Source organism: Mchenga conophoros, linkage group LG14 (genome assembly GCF_057382185.1).
Source record: "Mchenga conophoros isolate Kocher_MC1m ecotype Shallow Benthic linkage group LG14, M_conophoros_male_GT1.1, whole genome shotgun sequence".
Lineage (NCBI taxonomy): Eukaryota > Metazoa > Chordata > Actinopteri > Cichliformes > Cichlidae > Mchenga > Mchenga conophoros.
In genome coordinates, this window is record NC_140539.1 from 37,434,246 (window position 1) to 37,454,243 (window position 19,998).

At 41.8% G+C, this 19,998-nt stretch overlaps 3 protein-coding genes and 3 non-coding genes across 6 annotated transcripts; all 6 read right to left on the bottom strand.

The window, feature by feature from the left end:
• Nucleotides 1-769: 769 nt before the first annotated feature.
• LOC146560343 (uncharacterized) lies at nucleotides 770-4,031 on the bottom strand. Its single transcript, XM_085245114.1, has 3 exons — nucleotides 3,933-4,031; nucleotides 2,388-2,859; nucleotides 770-1,864 (listed from the first exon to the last, which is right to left on the bottom strand). Exons 1-3 carry the CDS (start codon nucleotides 3,970-3,972, stop codon nucleotides 1,525-1,527), a joined length of 852 nt encoding a protein of 283 aa, XP_085101240.1. The 5' UTR covers nucleotides 3,973-4,031; the 3' UTR covers nucleotides 770-1,524.
• Nucleotides 4,032-7,393: 3,362 nt separating this feature from the next.
• On the bottom strand, nucleotides 7,394-11,677 carry kctd14 (potassium channel tetramerization domain containing 14). Its single transcript, XM_085245115.1, has 4 exons — nucleotides 11,444-11,677; nucleotides 9,293-9,517; nucleotides 8,758-8,892; nucleotides 7,394-8,641 (listed from the first exon to the last, which is right to left on the bottom strand). The coding sequence occupies exons 1-4, from the start codon at nucleotides 11,495-11,497 to the stop codon at nucleotides 8,330-8,332; spliced, it is 726 nt and encodes a 241-aa protein (XP_085101241.1). The 5' UTR covers nucleotides 11,498-11,677; the 3' UTR covers nucleotides 7,394-8,329.
• Nucleotides 11,678-12,572: 895 nt separating this feature from the next.
• Nucleotides 12,573-19,719, bottom strand: rps3 (ribosomal protein S3). The gene is made up of 7 exons (XM_085244316.1): nucleotides 19,564-19,719; nucleotides 18,406-18,536; nucleotides 17,213-17,306; nucleotides 14,737-14,831; nucleotides 13,590-13,777; nucleotides 13,300-13,503; nucleotides 12,573-12,662 (listed from the first exon to the last, which is right to left on the bottom strand). Exons 1-6 carry the CDS (start codon nucleotides 19,687-19,689, stop codon nucleotides 13,304-13,306), a joined length of 834 nt encoding a protein of 277 aa, XP_085100442.1. The 5' UTR covers nucleotides 19,690-19,719; the 3' UTR covers nucleotides 12,573-12,662; nucleotides 13,300-13,303.
• LOC146560346 (small nucleolar RNA SNORD15) lies at nucleotides 12,818-12,967 on the bottom strand. Its single transcript, XR_014888398.1, has one exon. It is a non-coding gene; the product is annotated as a small nucleolar RNA SNORD15 (small nucleolar RNA).
• Nucleotides 14,022-14,171, bottom strand: LOC146560347 (small nucleolar RNA SNORD15). Its single transcript, XR_014888399.1, has one exon. It is a non-coding gene; the product is annotated as a small nucleolar RNA SNORD15 (small nucleolar RNA).
• On the bottom strand, nucleotides 14,951-15,100 carry LOC146560348 (small nucleolar RNA SNORD15). The gene has a single exon (XR_014888400.1). It is a non-coding gene; the product is annotated as a small nucleolar RNA SNORD15 (small nucleolar RNA).
• Nucleotides 19,720-19,998: the final 279 nt, after the last annotated feature.

Genomic DNA, 19,998 nt, shown 5'->3' on the forward strand with positions numbered 1-19,998 from the left:
CAAGCATAAGACAGCCTCTAAGTCAAGGGAGAAACCAGTATTATGTCTACACGTAACAGGCAACTAGCAAAAGAAGCTATTTTAAGTTGATTCTTTAGGCACTTAGCTACAATTAGGCACATTTCAACATAATGTGCAGTGTGTCTCTAACATTTGGAGGAAATTTGACAGATGGAGGTCAAGAGAGAGGTACAGCAGAGGGTCTCTACAAGAGGCTCTGTTGTGGTTTGGATCCTGTGATGTTGGGGAACTTGGAATCCAATACCATCTGGAAAGACTCAGCATCACTGTAGCAGTGTGAGATCATCTTGATGGAGACCAGAAGAAATCCAAAGAAGAGCTTTAAAGAAGTCTGGAGGATTATTCCTGAAGACCACTTATAGAAATTACAAGACAGCAGTGAAAGAGAGTTCAAGCTGTGCTGATGAATAAAGGTGATCATGCCAAATATGGACTTTTCAGACTTGTTAGAATTGTACTCTTGTTGTTCCTATTTGTTTTGTATATATGCATATTTCAGTGAATCACTGCACGTATTTACTATTTTTCTATTTAAGCAAATGTGAGTAATGATATTTGGATGATCTACTATTTGTTTTAGCTTTGTAATACTTTGTAGCTGTGTAATGCAGTGAAGCTATGACCTTGCATCTTCGCACACTTTTAGCGATTTCAGACAATTACAACCCCAATGTCAACAAAGTTTGTAAATAAAACACAATGCAATTATTTTCAGATCTCATAAACCAACATTTTATTCAACATACAACACCAAAACATTAAAAATGTTTAAAGTGAAATATTTTACTATAAAACATTAGCTCATTTTGAATTTGACAGCAGCAACACATCTGAGAAAAGTTGGGACAACAAAGGCTGGAAAAGTAAGTGGTACTAAAAAGCATCAACTGGAGGATATTTCACAGCTGTGTTAATTAACAACAGGTCAGTAACAGACCAGGTATAAAAAGAGAGGATGGACAGAGGTTCACCGAGCTCCAAAAACTGTCTACAAATTGTGGAAACTTTTCAGAATAATGTTTACCAATGGGGGTCAAGATCTCTGCCTAAATAAATAAATAAATCTGGGTAAATTCCCAGATGATTAAACATGCAACTATTTTGCTGGTAATACCTGAAATCAGTAAAGAAATTCAACAGCCTATTTATGCAAGATAATTCATAATTTTATTGGGGGGTTATATTGGTTGGGTCTGATTATGCCCTGGTACCATCAATGCTGAAAGATCTATACAGGCTTTAAAACAACGCAACAGATCGCATCCAGGCGACGTCTTTTTCACATTTCAGCAGTGCAATAAAAACAAATCTAAAAACCCAAACAAACAAAGAACTAAAAAACAACAAGAACCTTTTTTTTGCATACATGCAAAATATGTCATTAATAATACAATACTGCAACATAACTGTAGTAGTATTCTCTTACAGGATCCATGAGGATGTGATGATTGAAAAGGGGCCAGAGAAGTGAAAATACTACAAAAATCCTGCAGTGATGGACGGTCAGTTGATCTCGTGGAGCATGAAGGATTCTGCTGATGCTTTGGCCCTCTCGCGGTCTGACTTCCACGTGAAGAATGCCACTATGGTCACCATGATCGGGAGGGCCACACAGAGCACGATGCGGCTGATGGGCAGCTTCACCTGACACATCGCCGTGACCGAAGGATTCAGGCTGTCATCATCATTATTTTGGAACAAAAAGGCAGACCTGAAGTCCAGAAACACGGCTCTGCTGTTCTCTGTGGTGTTCACCAGACACCTCCACCTCCTGTTGTTGTCGTCCTTCTGGAGTTTTGTCACCAGAGTGATGTTGCAGCGAGTGTGGCTGGTCAGGTTGTACCTGCACAGAGGTGAAACGGACAGAGAAACATCACACAGCTGTCGTTCATCACCAGGCAGTGTTCACCTGAACATTTCTGCTTTTAGTTTTGGTCTGAGACAATAATTTAATTTAACTTACATTTTCTTTTATAATGTAAAATATAAGTTTATAATTCTGGTTGTTTTTTTTATTCAGTCTTTATCTCATATACTCATTTTGTGTATTTTGCTGTGTGTATGTGTCTGTATTAGAACCTCATCGATCTAAATTCAGCTCAGATACTCTCGCAATTTAGATTTTTTTAATAACAGGAAATATTTTCCTCCTTAGATAAAGAATAAATAAATCTTTTACTTTTTCTCATATTTTATATTTAATGGTACTAGCTGTTTTTAAACGATTAAAATAAAAAAAATGGTTATCTATTAAGATGATTGCAATAAAGAAAACATTTATTGCAATACAGCACAACATGTGTTATGGGTTATTTATGGTAATAGTCTTTATGATTAACAGAAATAAAATGACCTAAAAAACCAACCTGCTGTTGTTGGGCAGCTTTCTCCCATCCTCATCCACCCAGCTCTGGCCGAACACGCTCTTTGAGTATGACTTGCAGCTCCCTGCGTCATAGTAAGTGAAGAAGGTGCAGGTCAAGGAGAGGATTCCTCCAGGCTGGAGGTCGGTGAAGGTGGAGAAAGACGAGATTGTGAGGAGGGAGAGGTAAACGTCAGTGACAGGCTGGTCGTTCCTCAGGCAGACGTAGGATCCAGCGTCCCGCACCCTGAGGTTGCGGAGGCTGATGGAGCAGTTGGATGTGAAGGTCATACGGCTGGATTTGTCTGAATCGGCCGTCACCTTCCCATTGACGACCTCATGGACGAACCGCACGTCCGTGCCTTTGTTAAAGAAGGTCCAGGAGATGGCGGAGCAGTCTGAGGACACCATGCATGGAAGAAGAGCGTCTCCTCCAACTGTGCTGTACACAAACACGTCCTTTTTGCACCTCGCACCTGTCAACAAGAGATTTTTTATTTAAACAAATCTGATAAAACCTTCATGAAAGACATGAAAGATCTAAAAGGAGCAATTTAGTATGCAGTAATATTCAAACATCTGTGCTCTTTAATATTTTCTTACAGTACAGTCCAACTTTGTAGTCTGTAATTTTCATTTTAAGGAAAAAAAAAGCAGTTTAAAGAAAGACTTTCCCTGCTTGTGCTGTTTGCACATTTTTAAGACTTAAAGACTAAAAGGTCAGAGAACTCCCTGCACGAGGCCAACATGACAAAAGGTCGAGGACCAAATTGCATACCAACGATTTTCCCCTGTGTCTATAATCACCTTTATACAGTCAGCCGCCCTGTTGAATGTATTTGAAATGAGAGATAAAAAAAAATTATATGACAAAAAAACAAAGAAGGAAAACACAACCCCCCCAAAAAGCCAATAAATTGTTCGGCTACAGTTCAGAACTACAGATCTGCATCAAACATTAGGAACAGACATGGAAACCTAAAAGTCAGAGTTGTATATAGGATAACAAATAACAATGAATAAAATGACGTTTTTAATCTTTTAAATGTAAATTTTAATTAAGTTACAGACTAAAAGTTCCCTCCACGTGTGAGTCTCTCGAAATGTTTGAAGTTTTTAATTTGAATTTTATTTTCATGAGAAAATTAAGACAATTTCTCACTTTCTCACAAGTTGGGAGACTTTTTCACCTCCTGTAGAATTTTTATGCAAATCTATTTTTGAGTAAACCTGCAAACAATCAAACACATCCAACCAGTCACACAAAACCCTGTGTGGAGATAAAAGCTTTGCCTTCATGAGGTCTGTGTTTCAGATTTCATTTTTAATCACAATCGGTTCTGAATATTAAAACGATTGGATAAATGGATCCTAAAAAAAAGATTAGATAAAAAAGTAAAAGTAATTCAAGTGAAGCAAAACTTCTTTCTGTGTGTCTTCATCAGACACGTGTTCATTTACATTTAAAAGAGCTTTTAAAGAATACAAATCTCAAAAAAAGGAGAAACCTCTGTAGCTAAGAATCAAACCAACAACAAACAATCTGTACCTGTCAGGAGAAGACTGGTGAGCAGCAGGACTCTCATCATGTTTGTGATTTCAACACTGGAGCGTGTTTTGTTCTCGTCGCTGCTGCCTCAGCTCTTTCTAGACTGCCGCCTTCATTTCCTGTGTTACCCCAAACAAAACAGGACGCTCACATCAGCCTTCAGCCTCACTGATACGAGCCTCACAGGTATTTAGCACGACGTGTTAAATGTTTTTCATCACAAACACATTCAGTAAAATGTGTTTATGTGTGAAAGCTCATTTCTGTGCTTATAACGAGCAGCTTTTTCCATTTCTTTAAATCACATCAAAGCTCCTGCTGTCCCTGCCCATCAGACCTGTGCTGCTTCTGCATTTTACTCCAAACTGCAAACATACATATTTGGATACCATGTGAAAGGATTTTCACAGTACCTTGTATGTTTTTAAGAGAATAAAATCTAAAATACTGTTACATACACTGGATACAGCTGTAGTGACACAGGCCTAGACTGGACAGCAACTCCCTGGTAATCTCCAGTAACCAGGGAAAAATGATGAGTGGTTGCAGGAGGTTGGTGGCTGTCTCAGTTACAAACAGGGTGCCACACCCAAAACTTCCTAGTGATCGTTTCAGTTAGTGGCAGATTGCTGCGGCTATGCATTTGCAGTGAAGACGCAGATTTGTCCACGAACAACTTCAAAGTACAAGTTGTGCCTCACTGCCAAATCAACATGATTCAAGCGTCTCTGTTTCCAGTTTGTGCTGCAGTCACAGACTCGCTGCAGAGTGGCCTGTAGTCGGTGACTGTTTGCAGACAAGTCAGCGTCTTCCATACAAACTATGGGTGACTGTAGAAACCTGCAGTGCAAAGCTGTTCCAAAAAGGCTTTCGGTGCAGCAGCGTGCAGTAAAGCGTTTTACAAGGAGTTTTACTCAATGACAACAACCACCTGGTGCTTACTGGTGGGTCACTGACTGGTCTGCAGACCTGCATGAATTAAGCTTTAGCATTTGACGTCACAGCAGTCTCCAGCAACCAGTCACATCCAGTTAGGATACTCATTTTCCCCTGATGACCGGTGGTTGTTAGGTGGTCACTAATCAATTTTTAGGAGCCAGACTGGCGTCACTAAACTGGACCTCTCCACCATGTTTATGGTGCTGGTTCATTCTGGAGCATTTTAATAGAATTATCTGACACATCATTTGGTTTCCTGTGAGACACAAATCATCCCAGACGTTTGTGTTTGCTTGAATCTTTTTTATGGTTTTATTTATATCTTATTATGTCGTATTTTTATTATTTTGTTTAGTTTCAATGCACAGCACTTTGTGTCAGCTGTAGTTGTTTTAAAGTGCTTTATAATCAAAGGTGGACGGACGGTGGACTGTAGCTTAAATTCTCTGCAGGGTCTGTGTGGTCACAAAAAACAGGAACGCAAAAGAGCACAAGGATCCTTATACTGAAAACCCAGCTGGGTCTTTGCACTCAAAGCTTCCATCTCAACATTGAAAAACGAACATGTCAGAAGGCAAAATGCAAACACTGAAGCTTCAGATGCACAGGCCAGACCAGTGGGTGATACAGCAGCTGTGTTCATCTCTTTTACAGTGTGTGGTTTCAATCAGTGGTTTTCAAACTTCTTCTGATATTTTCCACTTTAGACATCCAAAGTTTTAGTGAAATAAACGCCAACACAATAACATAATTCTAAATAATCGATCTTTATATTGATATCTATTTTTAATTTAGATTTGCTCAGTTCATTCCTGCTACTGGTGCCTGCCTGAAGGTGCCTGACCTGTGGCTTTAAAGCAAGATTAGAGGACTTGTTAACTGCACTCTTATGCTTTGCTCAAATGATCCAGTCAAACAGTGCTGCTGGGCTGATCACAGGTGGCACAGTTTTGTGAAACAGCAAAGAATAAAAAGATGTCTGCTCACGCTCAGAGCTGAGTAACGGCGTTTGTGTTAAACACAAACAAAAACGTTGTTTTTTGAGTTTTTTGAATTGTCACTTAGCAGCATCACTTTTCTTATAATGAGATCCAGGGTGTGAAATCTTGTGCAATATTTCATCCTCAGGGGCTTTTGTGAGGAAGTGCAATTGTGTCATTGTGGTGAAAATACTGTATGCTACGTGTCCACCCCTCCTCTTTCTTTGAACAAGGGAAGAAATCGTGCTTTGACCTAATACCTCAGCAAACCTTTTTTCTCTTTGCGCGTCATCCTGCACTTGAGCTAAAATTCGAAGAAATTCTTCAAGAAGAGCTTGTCAGCTGCTAACATTCTGATGTTTAGAAGATATCCTGCCATCTGACTTTTCAGCGACCAAACATTCACTCATGAATTCACCAAATATTTGTGGACCAACTTAGGTATTTATAGCTGTTGGGACTTTATTAAATGCTCCCTGTCAAGCTCACTGTGTGCAGCAGTGCTACTTGTTAGTTTTGTTTTTTCTTTTGAACGTCCTTTAGATGAAAACTGAAGATTGTCTGTAATTTTATCATGTTAACAAATCTAGGTTAATGTTGTGGAAGACACACCAGCAGGACACTCATGGGCTGCTTGTGGAAACGACCCCAGATTTTTTCTTTCTGTGGCCTCCGAGCTGCACAATCGGCCCCTGTAACCGCTGTTTGTTGCCGTTTAGTCACACTCTGATCACAAAGGATGTGGTCTGACATGAGACAGCTGATGGATGCTATGCCCTGCTCTGTGGCAAACACTGCTCTGCTTTCTGTCAGGACACTTGTTCTTTTTTTTTAAATGACCTTTTTAGTTCTCTTAAACTGGGTTGTGAAATGCTTGGTTGTCGTGTGTGTGACGCTCTTTTTTTCGTCACTGACTTAACTTCCCCGGCTACAGTGTATGAAGTTTTATACTAAACGACCAACCTTTGGTTAGAAAGTCTAACACAGCAACACGCTAAGGACTGAATGACCAGACAGTTAACGCCAAGGATCACTGGACATGTTGCCTTTTATGAAAGAAACCATCACTCTGGATTTGTATGAAATCATGTGGCCAAGTGACCAAATCCAAAATCTGTCTTAATTAGGCCCCTTGATCAATTTAGGTAAATAAAACCAAACACTGATTTCTCAATTAAATTGGAGAAACAAGAAACCCTTTGGTACACTTGGTCAACAAAAAAGAAAAACTGATTTCGTTTCTTTTGATCCAGTTCTACTACGGGGCTGATTTTCTGCAGGGCACGGACAAACCTGACCCGTCATAGACACTTCACAGCTGTTTGCCTTTCTAAACGTCTTTGTGTTCACTCGAAGATCATTTGTGCTGTAAATGTAGGAGACGTACGTGGCTGCTGTCCTGTGGATTGTTTGCGATCACACTACTTTTCTCTCTGTGATATTTAGGTTAGGTATTTAGGTTTGATTGAAAAAAAAGAAAGAAATCTGACCAACAGAAACTGAGTTTTATTTAAATTCTTTGAATTTAAATGTCACATAACTGTTGAGTTATCATTTTCACATATTTCCAAATATTTAGGAAATATGTGAAAAACTAAATTCAGACATTTTGTTTGACTAAATGTTGTAATTGCTTTTTATTATTTGCATCAAATCGTATGCAAGAAGCTGTGTGGCTCGTGTTACAGTAACGACAGTAGGATGAGTTTCACGTGTGGACGATGCCATCTAATTAAACAAGTTACTACTGAGACCTGCGGGTGGACAAGAAGATTTAATAATAGAGTAGTTAGTGTTTGTTCAACACAGCACTGAATATGAACCAACATTTATATTTATAAGCATCTGAAATGAATTAAAAGATAGAAATCTTTGCTTGGCAGCAGGCGCTTAAACCCACAGACTGTACATAAAACATTAACATAGCCATAATGCAACATCACCCACTGATTATTCAGGTCCTGCTGTGAAGCCTTGAGCTGAACATTTATTGTTTAAATAAAAATATCAAGTTTGAAAAGGAAAAAACGGTGAGGCGTAGCTCTGACTGACAAACACAGACAGGCAGATGAAAATCACAAGGCTGCCCCAGCCTGAAGTCCTTCTGGACACTAACAGAGACAATGATTAAAACATATCATCATGTCCTAGTAAACAAGACTGAAAGCTAGAGAGTAAGACCCCAAACTCATCACTAAAGTGTCCCCTGAGGTCAGCTGGACTTCTGAAACCTGAGAAGTCGCCCCCTGCTGGCTACTAGGAAAGATGCACTTCACTCATCACAAGCAGAAGCTACAAGCCCTCTTTTTTTTTTCCTCCATCTTTCAGGAAGTCAGTACCTTTGAAATTAATGATAGACCGATGCTTTACTGAGCCTTTGTTTTAGTGTGGCTCTATAACAAAAACATAACAAAGTGCAGTCTGTAATTTTTTTAAAGAAAGAGTATGCACGGTTTCAAGTTTTGTTCAGCCGTCTCATCACCACCAGGTGAATGTGAGTTGATAAAAGTAGTCGTAGCTCCTGGACAGGAAGCTCTTCTCCACGGCGTGAGGCTGGATGCTCACCCTGTAGCCCTGGTTCTCGATGTCCATCTTTACACAGTCCAGCAGATCTTTGACCAACGGGGCGGCCTTCCACGGCCCGAACGTCACCACCGACTCCTTAGCCGCCTCCAAGCTGTTAATGGCATTATCATAGAAGCCCAAATCCTCCTCCGTCCTCAGCACGCAGATGATGATGTAGGAGTGGCGTGCGGCGATGGCCTCGGCCCTGGCGATACGAATCAGAACCTGGAGGAAAAATTCTAAATGATCATTCAAAAAGTGGAAATGTGAAGTTGCATGAATTCCAAAGTAGGAGTGTAAACTACAAACAGTCGTGGATTATTGGTGTGAGTGCAGCTCACCTCGATGTTTTCCTTGTAGTGTGGGACTCTGGAGAGGAACTGCTGCCTTCCCACCAGCTCTCCAAACAGCCGAGGAGTCTCCTCCAAGAGTTTGATCAGCGGTTTGATGTTGTAGTGGATCGCCTCCTTATGAACCTGCAGAAACACGAGTTGCAAACTTAAAATTCATTTTGGCAGCAGGGCACACCCCCTGTTTTTTAAACTGGTTTTATATTCATATCTTAAATACTTTAAAACGATTAAGAACTTCTTCGATGTAAACTTATGGCGGATGTTCATATTAAACATGGCCAAACAGTGTGAGGACAGTCCTAATAATCTTCCCAGTCTAACAGGTTTGCAGGCGCAACCAATCAGAAGAAAGCTTAATTAAAAGGAGGAGGAGTTAAAACAGTTTGTGCCAGTGGCGCCAAAGCCCAGTAAATACAAAAAAGGATTATTTTGAATTGTGAATCATCCAAAGCCAGTCTAGTAGAATCAGAAAGTAAAAATATGGAGCTTTATACGAGCAGAGCTACATCGTGATAAGTCGGACCTCCTGGATGTTCTCCTTGGGCAGCTGTTCTGATCTCAGGAACTCCAGGATGGCTCCAAAGTGTGACCCATCGCGGTCAATGAAGTAGCGTCCCTGTGTGTCAGTACGCAGTTTGGGCGGTCCGCTGAAGATCTCCGCCAGCTTGGAGTCGGAGTGCTTCCTGAGCGTGCTCAGAGTGGTGGTGTACAGGTGACCCCCGACATTTAACTGCACAACATGAAAGTTCTGAGGAAAAAGACGATATTTAGGTTTCTGCAGAGTGCACCAAATGACTGCAGGAACAGTTACAGTATTTAAACACTGGGCTTATGTGCAGCCTCATGCTCAAATACAGACGATTATAAATCAAAAGTTTAAGCAGCTTTTATCTTATTATTGTGAGTCAAAGTCACACATAACCAATAATAGATCAATTTAGTTTGCAAAATCTGCAACACAACTAATTAGTCTTAAAATTAATCATATTTATTAGAAGTGTTTGCATTTGAAGGAGGGTTCTAAGACATCTCCTGTGGATGATCCATATTCATCTTGTAGTTTTCCCTCCCCTTGTCTCGATGGAGCGTGCTCATTTTACTTTACATACAGTTTGAATGTTGATCATTCCTGACAACAAGGATTTTCACTTGAGTTTAAAGAGTATTTTCTACACATAGAGAAAGCTAAATAAATACCTGAATGCACAGACTGTGTGTAGCTCTGCAAGGCTGTCAGGCAGCATGAATCACCCACTTAATGATTTGCACAGGTAGATAAGACTGCATTCCTTCATGGTCTGTCAACACTGAAGCAGCCTGTCAGGGCGGCCTCACAGGACTAACATTAAAATTATGGATAACGCCTTTCACATGTTTATTTGTTTATTATATATTCATTTAAAAAATATAAAATTAATGAAAACAGTGTAGATTTGAAATATATTGTAGTTTTTACCTGATGCCACTAAATTCAGAGGAAGGATTCACATATAAAAATTTCAGATTTCAACAGATTTTACAAAGATTATACAAAAAAAACAAAAAACAAAAAACAAAACCAATCACCATGTACAAAAACATTGTCTCTTAACATTTTGCTGTTGTTTGTTTTCTTTAAATTATTTTAATTGTGCCACATAATATGCTTAAAAGTCCCATGTTACTATGGTTCATGAGCGCGGACATTTAGCCTGCATGTAAGCTCTTTGAGTACAAATAAACACCTATTTTATTATCACATGATCATAAAAGACAGGAAAATGCAGAAAATAGATGCATGGACATGCAGACATGTTAGATCAGCCCTACAGGCTCACCGCTGTGAGCCGGGACATACCCACAGTGTAAACAGCTTCAGCTGTAAAATGCTGCTTACCCAGCGATGCGTCACTTTTTACTCTCTTACCTGTGATACTTACACTACATTTCTCTGATACTGTACTCTAATTTGAGAAAAACTGGAAGGAAACATGCGCACCACACTTTAAATATTATAAAGAAGCGTTAAAACCAAACCAATGCACAGAGACAACATTTCATGGTCTTAAGCATCTAAATTAAAAATATTCTCTGGAAATATTCTCATTCCTGACTGCAGTATTCACAAACATTGCCTCTATAATTGGATGATTAGTGGCTGTTTTATGACCGAGCTGTGGCTGTAACAGTGCACTGCTTTGTATCAGCGCCTCATTTGCCCGTAAAGGAACCGACCGTAGCTGCCAATGAATGACAGCGTTTTCCTTGTTCCTCAAGTAAAGTACTACATATACTGCTAAACTGAAAGTACAGCAATACTTCAGTAAGTCGGTGAAATCCCACCGCTCACTGCGTCGGCTCCACCTTTACATGCACAGAGAAGTTAAACGGTGTTCCCATTAATCCTAAAACGGCAGGAAAGGTTTTGGGAACATTTCAGACGAAACTTCCTCGAAGTTGGAAGTTTGATTCCTGTGAACCAGAGCGCCCTTTAACGCGTCTCTGGAAAACTGTTAGAGATTAAAATGCCGTGAAACAGCAGCACAGCAAACATCTGCCCTGTTTCACTTTGGAAAAAGTTATAATTTGTTGTCTGGCTACACCTGCATCCACCTGTTCAGCCCCCGAGCAGGTGGAGGATTTCCTTCAGCTCCACCAAACTTCCAAACGATCGCACCGAGGGCTGCAGTCTTACCGGAGCCGCGGACGAAGGCGGTTTTTCTGTTGATTTGTAGTCCGGCAGACTCATCGTGTCTTCAGCGGTGGTCCGGGTGGGAGCTGGGAGTTCACCTGTTACATTTTTCTACAGGTAGCAACCAGGGGGCGTGGCCTAACCCGGACCTTCTTTAGTGCCGAGAAGATGGATCACTCGGCTGCAACACGATTCCCTTTCTTATCAAACTTTTTAATTTACCCTGAAACGGGGAAAGCGCGCGTGCGCAGACTGATAACCGTTTATTTATACTCGTATATTTCTAAAATATATTTATTCAGTGTAAAGTTGTATGGATGGTGTGATATATTCACATTTACTGTAGGCTGCCACACTTACGTCACACGTGACGTTTGTTGCACCCGAAAATGGAGCAGTGACACATCTTTCCTTCTGACGTCACCCTAAAGGGGCATTTCACTCAGCTTACTCACTTTTCTCGTTAAACACTCCGTGAAGCTGTGAACATCAGTCTTGTACTCATTGGTTTCCACACTGACGCAGTTCTCTTTTCAATCAGTCATTGACACACAAAACAAAAGTCCTGATTTATTTACTTTCAAGGTGAGTATCAATTTCACCTTAATTCATATTTCTTACCTGGTGGTTCGTGTCCCACCAGCGGGGCCAGCACCACAGTTTGACAACCAGCTGTGCATTAAATGCAAAACTTAAAGCTGAAACGCATTTTAAAACCAACAATCTGCATGTACAATGTCCAAATTTTGAAGCTTACTTTACGTGTAAATTCCATCTTCCACCCACCAGGGGGCGCCATAGCAACTTTTAGATTTTCACTATTTTGAATAGAATATTAGATTTCACATCCTGTGTCCTCCACGGGGACATTACTTTGACTTTTCTCTACCATATACTTTCTTTATGCCCAACACTGGTTTCATACTTCAGCAGTGACTCTGCATTCTGCTGTGAAATAAACCTGCTGCTCCCACACACCAGGAAAAAACCATTACATTGTGTTTAAGAGGTCGGCTCATAATCTTCTGAGCACTTTGACATGTTTTGAAGATGAGCTGGTTGGGAAAATTGTAAACTTTTCCCTCAGTTTTCCCACTCCACATGAAACCTACAGGCAGTTAAATAAATCCACTTATTGTTTTAAGTGTATTTTCCAAATTTTATTGTTTTTGTACACAAAAATCAAAGGGCCTTGCTTCCATCTGGTGTGACGACTGAAAACCTGCAAAGAGAAAAAAAAAGAGAATTAAACCCAGTTTCAGAAATCAGTAAACTGAATCCTGAGCTCAAATTGTTGACCTCAGTTTCTGTGAGTTCCTAAAAGACTGTTTTTGGTGTCCTGTAAAAGTGTCACGGTTCGTGTTTGTGAGCTGAAACCCTTCTCAGACAAATGCCTCGATGTCTTCAACTGAAAAGAACCCCCTGCTCTGAGGAACCGGAGCAGAACCACAGAACGTGATTCTGAACCAGCGACCAGCAGAACCAGAATGAGTCCTGTTCCGACTCGTCATCGTATCATCACCGAAGGGAGCCGTGTGAGACCGTCCAACACCACAGTCTGTGTTAAATCACTGGATCCAGATTATTTTGCGATATATTATCAGGACAGCAACAGTGTCACCCGAACGTACCCGAATGGCTAAAATGTCATAATTTAAACCTGTTGAAGCTCCACTGTAGCAAACAGAACATATCTACTTATCAGAATTCACAGGAACCTCCAATTTTACTGCAGAAGAACTAAAAAACTAATTTATTTTTTGTGTTTTCTCTCTTAGGTTAGCAGCAGGACAGGATCTATCATTAGTATACAGCCTTGTGAAGGCCCTGCAGCAGTCAAATAAAACCCTGTCTCTTACCCTCTTATGCAGTGGGTACAGGTGCTCCCTGGGGCATGACGGGCACCTCTGGCTTGGCCCCCTTCTGCTCAGACATTGGTGTGGTGGGCAGGGTCTCCTCCTTGGGCTCCACAATGCTGACGTGGTCGGGCAGGGGCTTCTTGGGGCCGATCTTACCGCTGGGGTCCCAGGGCAGCATGATCTTCACCTTGATGCCCAGCACACCTGAGAGCATTAAATAAACACATCAGTGCCACCAAAACAACGCGATGGCAGTTTGATTTGGCTGCATGTGGCCGAGCTGCACTCACCCTGCCTCAGCAGGACGTGGCGGACGGCTGTGTCGACGTAGTAGTTGACGGGGTCTCCGCTGTGGATCATCAGACCGTCCACAAACTTCATGGACTTGGCCCTCTGACCCCTCAGCTTGCCGGACACGACGACTTCGCAGCCCTTGGCGCCACTCTCCATGATGAACCTCAGAACGCCATAGCAAGCCCTGAAAAAGCAGAGTGATAAAATAGCGTTAGCGGCTAATCGATCAGTGGATCCAAAGTACTGCAAGATTCTCTCAGGAAACTTTCACTGTGACTGAAATGATTCTGGTTGGTCGACTTCATAAAAAACATCAATTTTCTACATGGTGGGTTCAGCTGGAGGTCTTCAGGTTTTAAATCGGTAAAACATGCCATGAGGAGGAGACGCCTCCTTCATCAGTGAGCTTCATTAAAGCGTGCTTTGACCCTTCTCAGACAAATGCCTCAATGTCTTCACCTGGAAAGGACCCCCTGCTCTGAGGAACCGGAGCAGAACCACAGAACGTGATTCTGAACCGGCGACCAGCAGAACCAGGATGAGTCCTGTTCCGACTCGTCATCGTATCATCACCGAAGGGACAGAAGCCGACACACAGAACACAGGCTTCACCCTCAAAGTACACATGAGGTTTTTTATGACAGGGTGTTTCCTACTGACCATAATTTAACCTCTGTCAGCATTTTTACTGTTTACTCTTCTAGATTACGATCAAATTTCATACTTTGGGTCGGGTCCAACATACTAAGAGATGTGCCACGAGCAGAATACACTCATAAATAATTGACTTGAGAAAAACATCCAAACATTAAACTGTGTGCAGAGATGTATTTAGAGCTTAAGATGTCATGTTAGGACGCATAACGTTAAGAAACGTTTAATAAATTATCTTTGTGTTAAAGGACAAAACAATACACAGACGATTATAATAGTGAAACTAAAGTTAATATTCATTCATTCACAAGATTGTGTTGATGTAAAGAGCTTATGTGTAAACGTACATTACTTATTACTCAATGGCAGAAAACATTTCTAAGGTGGAAGTTAACCCTGTGGAGTCATTAACTGTTTAAATCACACCAGTCTGATGAAATTTGTAACAAAAATTATTTAGTTAAATTAAAGAAATCCAGACATGCTCACCTGCGCACAGCCAGGCCTCCCAGCAGTTTGTAGCGCAGAGACTCAGCCTGAGCGATGGCACACAGACCACGAGTGGCAACTTTCTCAGCATACAGCTAAAAGAAAGAGGAAGGACATTTCAGTATTACAGACAAACACCGGGATCAAACCAGCATGTGTAACGATGGACTGCAGGTTTCCTGCACCGTCTGCAGCACAGTCCTGATGCCTCGACCCTTCTCAGACAAATGCCTCTGTGTCTTCACATGGAAAGGACTTCCTGCTCTGAGGTGCTGGAGCAGAACCACAGAACGTGGATCTGAACCAGCGACCAGCAGAGCGAGACCGAGTCCTGCTCCGTCTCGTCATCGTATCATCACTGAAGGGAAATCTGACTGTCTAACATCAGAAGCCTTTGCACTTTACTCACTGGGTTTCCTACCAGGATGAGATTACTGTAAACTGCTGTTGGCAAAGTGTTAATATTGTAAACAAACGACCTCTAAACAGTTTAAAATTCCATATTTTTACATTTTTGCAGCCAAATGCATTTATTTTTCAAACTCTGAAACCTTCAAACATTTGTTCAGATACACCTCACCACTGACGAATTACTTTCCGTACTAAAAACCATCCAACAGTGAGCTTAAAACACAGATTAGTCTTACGCATTTATAGCGAAAGGCTGGCTTCCGGTGACGGACCGTCCCTGGCATGCTCATGGAAATGTAGTTCTTTGAGCAGATATTCATTTTCAAAAAACGAGCACAAGACTGCAAAATAAATACAATTCAGGGGGTCAACCCGGAGGTCGATGTAACTGGCAAAACAATCTGGGGGCCGACCACAAGGTCAGCGATGGTGGCGAGGCTTGGCAGGGCCAGATGTCGCAAAGTCCTCTGGCTGAGACGTGGCTGGACCTAGTGGCATGGACGTCGCAGGGAGCTGGGAGGGCTCGGCTGGGTCCCCAGCTGGCGGGGAAGTGGAGATCATGGCCATGACAAAGTACTCTGTCTCCTTCGGTCAATAGTCCAAGAATCCTTGGTCGAATGCCAAATTCAAAAATATTGTCAAAGAAATGCTGCTGGGTCATCATGGACCTGACCATGATGACCCAGCAGCATTTCTGTCACAGCTGGGAAGGCTGGTGCTTGGTGTGGGTCCAAATGCAGACACTTGAAGGTGTGGTGTGTTAGACAAAAGACGCGTCGCTTATTGTGACTGAATAAAAAAAACGTACCAAGCACTCAAAACAAAAGGAAGAAGGAAACTAGAACAATACTGATGATAACTAAACTGGCAGGAACTAAATTACTACACGCGGAAGACAAAGAACATGGAAACCTAGACGTGACAATCAACAACCTGGAAATATGGAAAACATGGAAAGAGGCACCAGCCTTGCTGCTCAGAGCCATGTTAGCCAGCCAAATGAAGCAGTCGCAGCACAGACAGGATCCGGACTCATCCGCTCAGTATTGAACCCAGACAGGCACAAATTACACCCCATCCAGTGTGAGCCCATTTTTAAAGGCTTCCACATGTTTGTGAGTAAAACGGGGATAAAACAGTGCTGACCTTCTTTCAGATTTGCACCGCCATCTTCCAACAGGCCTTAGACAGGAAAGGACCAGCAGAGGATGCGGAAATGGATTTATAGATATAGCTGGTTGCCGGTGACGGTCTGTCCCTGGCATGGTCACGGAAACGTAGTTCTCTGAGCAGATGCGACGAGCATGATTTTGCGGGTTCATTACCAAAGCAATTTTCCAAAAACCACCAGATTTATTTATGTGTTCATCTTCAATCATGGAAATATAAATCAGAACAAAACACACCAAACTTCAGGAGGTAGACAGGTCCACTCCCTCACATTATAAAGGCAGAGCAGGTGAAATCTGCAGCAGTGACACTAATTATATTTTTTATTAATTTATTTATATTTTTATTCCTCCACAGTTGGTGCAGCATCCACAATTTCACTGTACATGACCAATGACAATAAAAGGCTGTTCTGTTCCATTTTATTCTATAATTAATATAAATAATAACAATAATAAGAAACTTTAAGTTACTTTATGAGTTACAAATATGTTTTTGTAGTCTGTTGCTTTTTATTACTTGAAAGTTTTAGGAATAAAGATTTGAACTAAAGTAGTAAATGTTAGGACGAGTCCTGCTCCGTCTCATCACCTGACCGTTTAAAATCAGAAGCCTTTGCACTTTACTCACTGGGTTCCTACTAGGATGATATTATTGTCAAGTGCTGTTGGCAAAGTATTAATATTTTAAACCAAAAAAAAAAAAGGACTTAAAAAAATAATTTCAAATTCCATATGTTTACATTTTTGTGGCAAACCAGCAATTTCACACCCCCCTCCCCCCCAAACCTTTAGATATTTGTTCCGATATGTCTCCACTGAGGGATTATTTAATACTAAAATACATCCGACAGTGAGCTTAAAACACTTCTTAGTCTTATTTCTTGGTTTCCTACCTCCACGCTGCCCTCGGGGAAGCCAAACCTCTTCTGGACCACAGCGGTCAGCTCTCTGATCCGACGACCCTTCTCTCCAAGAACATTCTGGGTCCTAAAGATGGTGAGATGATTAGAGTTAAACCACATGGGTAAAAATAACAAAACAAAACCCAGATCTTTACAAACACCGGCACAAAGCTGAGACAACATAGAGCTACACAGCTGAAGTAGTTATCTCTTTAGATAAGCACACCGAGTTTACATGGAAGGAAGATGAGCTATATAAACAAAACTGACACTGGATGTAATTTTACCAGTGATCTTAATGCCTATTTAAAAACCAACATTTGCATTATTAAAAGGAAATGATCAGGACTGACTTCTAGGATGTCTTTTAATGTAAGCTTTTATTTTCTCGAGCTTAAAATATGTTTGTCTTTAAAAATGGCCAAAAATAGCAAATGCTCAGACCACTGTTAACACACTGTGTCTTACAAATGGACCAACAGTGTTTACATGCATATGCGCACTGCCAAAGTAATGGCATATCCACTTTACAGTAGAGACTCATTTTAAGCTTCTATACTTGTTTAGTTTCTAAACTCAAAATCTTCTGGAGCGGTAACAACTTCTTGGATTGGGACTCATCACCCCTTTCCCATTAGCAGTTTGCAGGGTTTTCCATTAGGTTCATAGTACCTGTTACTTTTTTAGTACCTACTCGGCCGGGGTTCCAAACAGGTACTAAAATGTGACGTCCTCTGACTGCGTGCCACCAATTGGCTAATCAATAACGTCAACTGAAGCATCAGAGCGTCTTGTTTTTTAAACTTGGGAACGAAAGAAATGGCTACAAAAACAACTGTGTTCCCACGAGTGCAACGAGATGCAACAGACCGAGCAGCAGGTATAGATTCGCTTCAACATCCACCTTTGCTGTAGCGTTCATGTGACATTAATTGCGTTGTGCTACATTGAGAGGCATTGCTATGACAGCAAGCAAGCATACAAGTCGATCGGTGGCGAGTCGACCCGAGTAGCTACTAATGAAAAAGGGGCGATGGGCAAGCAACCTAGCCGTGGATCAGAACCAGCGACCAGCAGAGCCAGACTGAGTCCTGCTCCGTCTCATCACTGGAGTAACACCTGACCATTTAAAATCAGAAGCCTTTGCACTTTACTCACTGGGTTCCTACTAGCCGACTGCTCACCTTGTGGCCAGGATGATGATCTCAGTCCTGGTTGGAGTCACGCGCACCTCCACACCGGAGTAACCATCCTCGGCAAGCTCACGAGTCAGGAACTCATTCAGCTCGGCCTTGAAGATACCGTCTGCGACGAACTGTGGACAGAGAACAGTTAAGCTTTATGTTTATGAAACACTCAAACATCCAGCACCAAGCAGACTTTCTGCCAGCATCTACAGGCTGCACACTCACACACCAACTGCCAATGCATCCTTCAAGTGCTGCAACAGGTACAACACTGATGCATCTGCTGTGGCCCCGAAACCACACAGATAATAAAATACAGCTACAGAAAATGAATGAATGGGTTTGACCCTTTAAAAGCGGGCTTACTTGAAGCTAACACACTGCTCACACTTATTTAAAACATGTAAAGGATAATTTGAAGTTCCTAACTACCCATGATGGCATTCAAACCACAGCAGGATTCACTTCTACAGAGAGCACAGTCACATTCAGAGTGAGTGCTGAAGACAAAACGAGCAGAATCTCATCGCGCTGCAGTTTTTAAACAGGCTGTATTTGTATCACCCGCTTACTTCAGCTTGCCTGGCTTCAGTGCTTAAACGCAGGCTGCCACATGTCGCATGCTTTACTGTGAAATTCCTCCCAATTCAAAATTAATGTCCTTGAACGATTCACTAAAATGAACCCCGTGCTGACTCCACATTTAACCCGAACAGTTCTAACTGCACATACGTCTCATTAACCACATTTCTCAGTGAATTAGTAGCATTAAGGAGGCAGTTTGTGTCTCTGGCTCTATATTAATACGGCTGCGAAGCTAACACCTCCGAAAACCTGGACTCAGACACAAACAACCTTTAAATGAGAGTTCAGCTAAGTCTTTTCGCATATTAGGATTTAAAGCGGGCATTAAAGTCGTGTTTAAGTCAGACACTTCAACCAGTGTGTAACTGTGCCCGGCCTCGGTGCTCAGAGCCATGTTAGCTAGCCAAATGAGGAGGTCACAGCGCAGACAGCATCTGGATTCATCCGCTCAGGATTCAACCCAAGCGGGCACATCTGATACCAGGACGGCCACCAAATGACCATATCAAATCCAGCGTGAGTCCATTTTTAAACAAATGCAGCGTGTTTGTGAGTAAAACGGGGGCTAACCTTCCTCTTCTTGGAGATTTGCACCGCCATCTTCCAATGGGCCGTAGACAGGAAAGGACCCGCACAGGATGCGGAAATGGATTTATAGCTAAAAGCTGACTTCCGGTGACGGTCCGTCCCTGGCATGCTCAGGGAAATGTAGTTCTTTGAGCAGATGTGATGAGCATGAGTTTGTGTGTTTCCTATTTTTATTACCAAAGGAATTTACACGGCGATATAAATCGGGTCGACGGCACTGATGGAACACTTATAAAGGCCGACAGCGAGGCCAGCGAGGGCGGCCACGTGATCTTAAAATACGAATTATTTGTATCGTTTTGTTTCCTACCACCACGCTGTCTTCGGGGAACCTCCTCTTGACCTCAGCGATCAGCTGTCTGATCCGACTACCCTTGTCTCCAAGAACAGTCTTCATCCTAAAGATGGTGAGACGGT

Bases quoted from the DNA above. Each gene is read 5' to 3' on its own strand.
- LOC146560343 (XM_085245114.1), bottom strand. From the start codon at position 3,972: ATGATGAGAGTCCTGCTGCTCACCAGTCTTCTCCTGACAG. The intron at 2,860-3,932 runs GTACAGATTGTT...TCTTGTTGACAG, and splicing joins CACCAGTCTTCTCCTGACAG to GTGCGAGGTGCAAAAAGGAC. The intron at 1,865-2,387 runs GTTGGTTTTTTA...ACCTCTGTGCAG, and splicing joins AAGCTGCCCAACAACAGCAG to GTACAACCTGACCAGCCACA.
- kctd14 (XM_085245115.1), bottom strand. From the start codon at position 11,497: ATGAGTCTGCCGGACTACAAATCAACAGAAAAACCGCCTTCGTCCGCG. The intron at 8,893-9,292 runs GTCCGACTTATC...GTGTTTCTGCAG, and splicing joins CCAAGGAGAACATCCAGGAG to GTTCATAAGGAGGCGATCCA. The intron at 8,642-8,757 runs GTGAGCTGCACT...TTTTTCCTCCAG, and splicing joins ACTACAAGGAAAACATCGAG to GTTCTGATTCGTATCGCCAG.
- rps3 (XM_085244316.1), bottom strand. From the start codon at position 19,689: ATGCCAGGGACGGACCGTCACCGGAAGTCAGCTTTTAGCTATAAATCC. The intron at 17,307-18,405 runs GTGAGCAGTCGG...CACCATCTTTAG, and splicing joins ATCATCATCCTGGCCACAAG to GACCCAGAATGTTCTTGGAG. The intron at 13,778-14,736 runs GTGAGCATGTCT...CTGCTTTTTCAG, and splicing joins GGAGGCCTGGCTGTGCGCAG to GGCTTGCTATGGCGTTCTGA.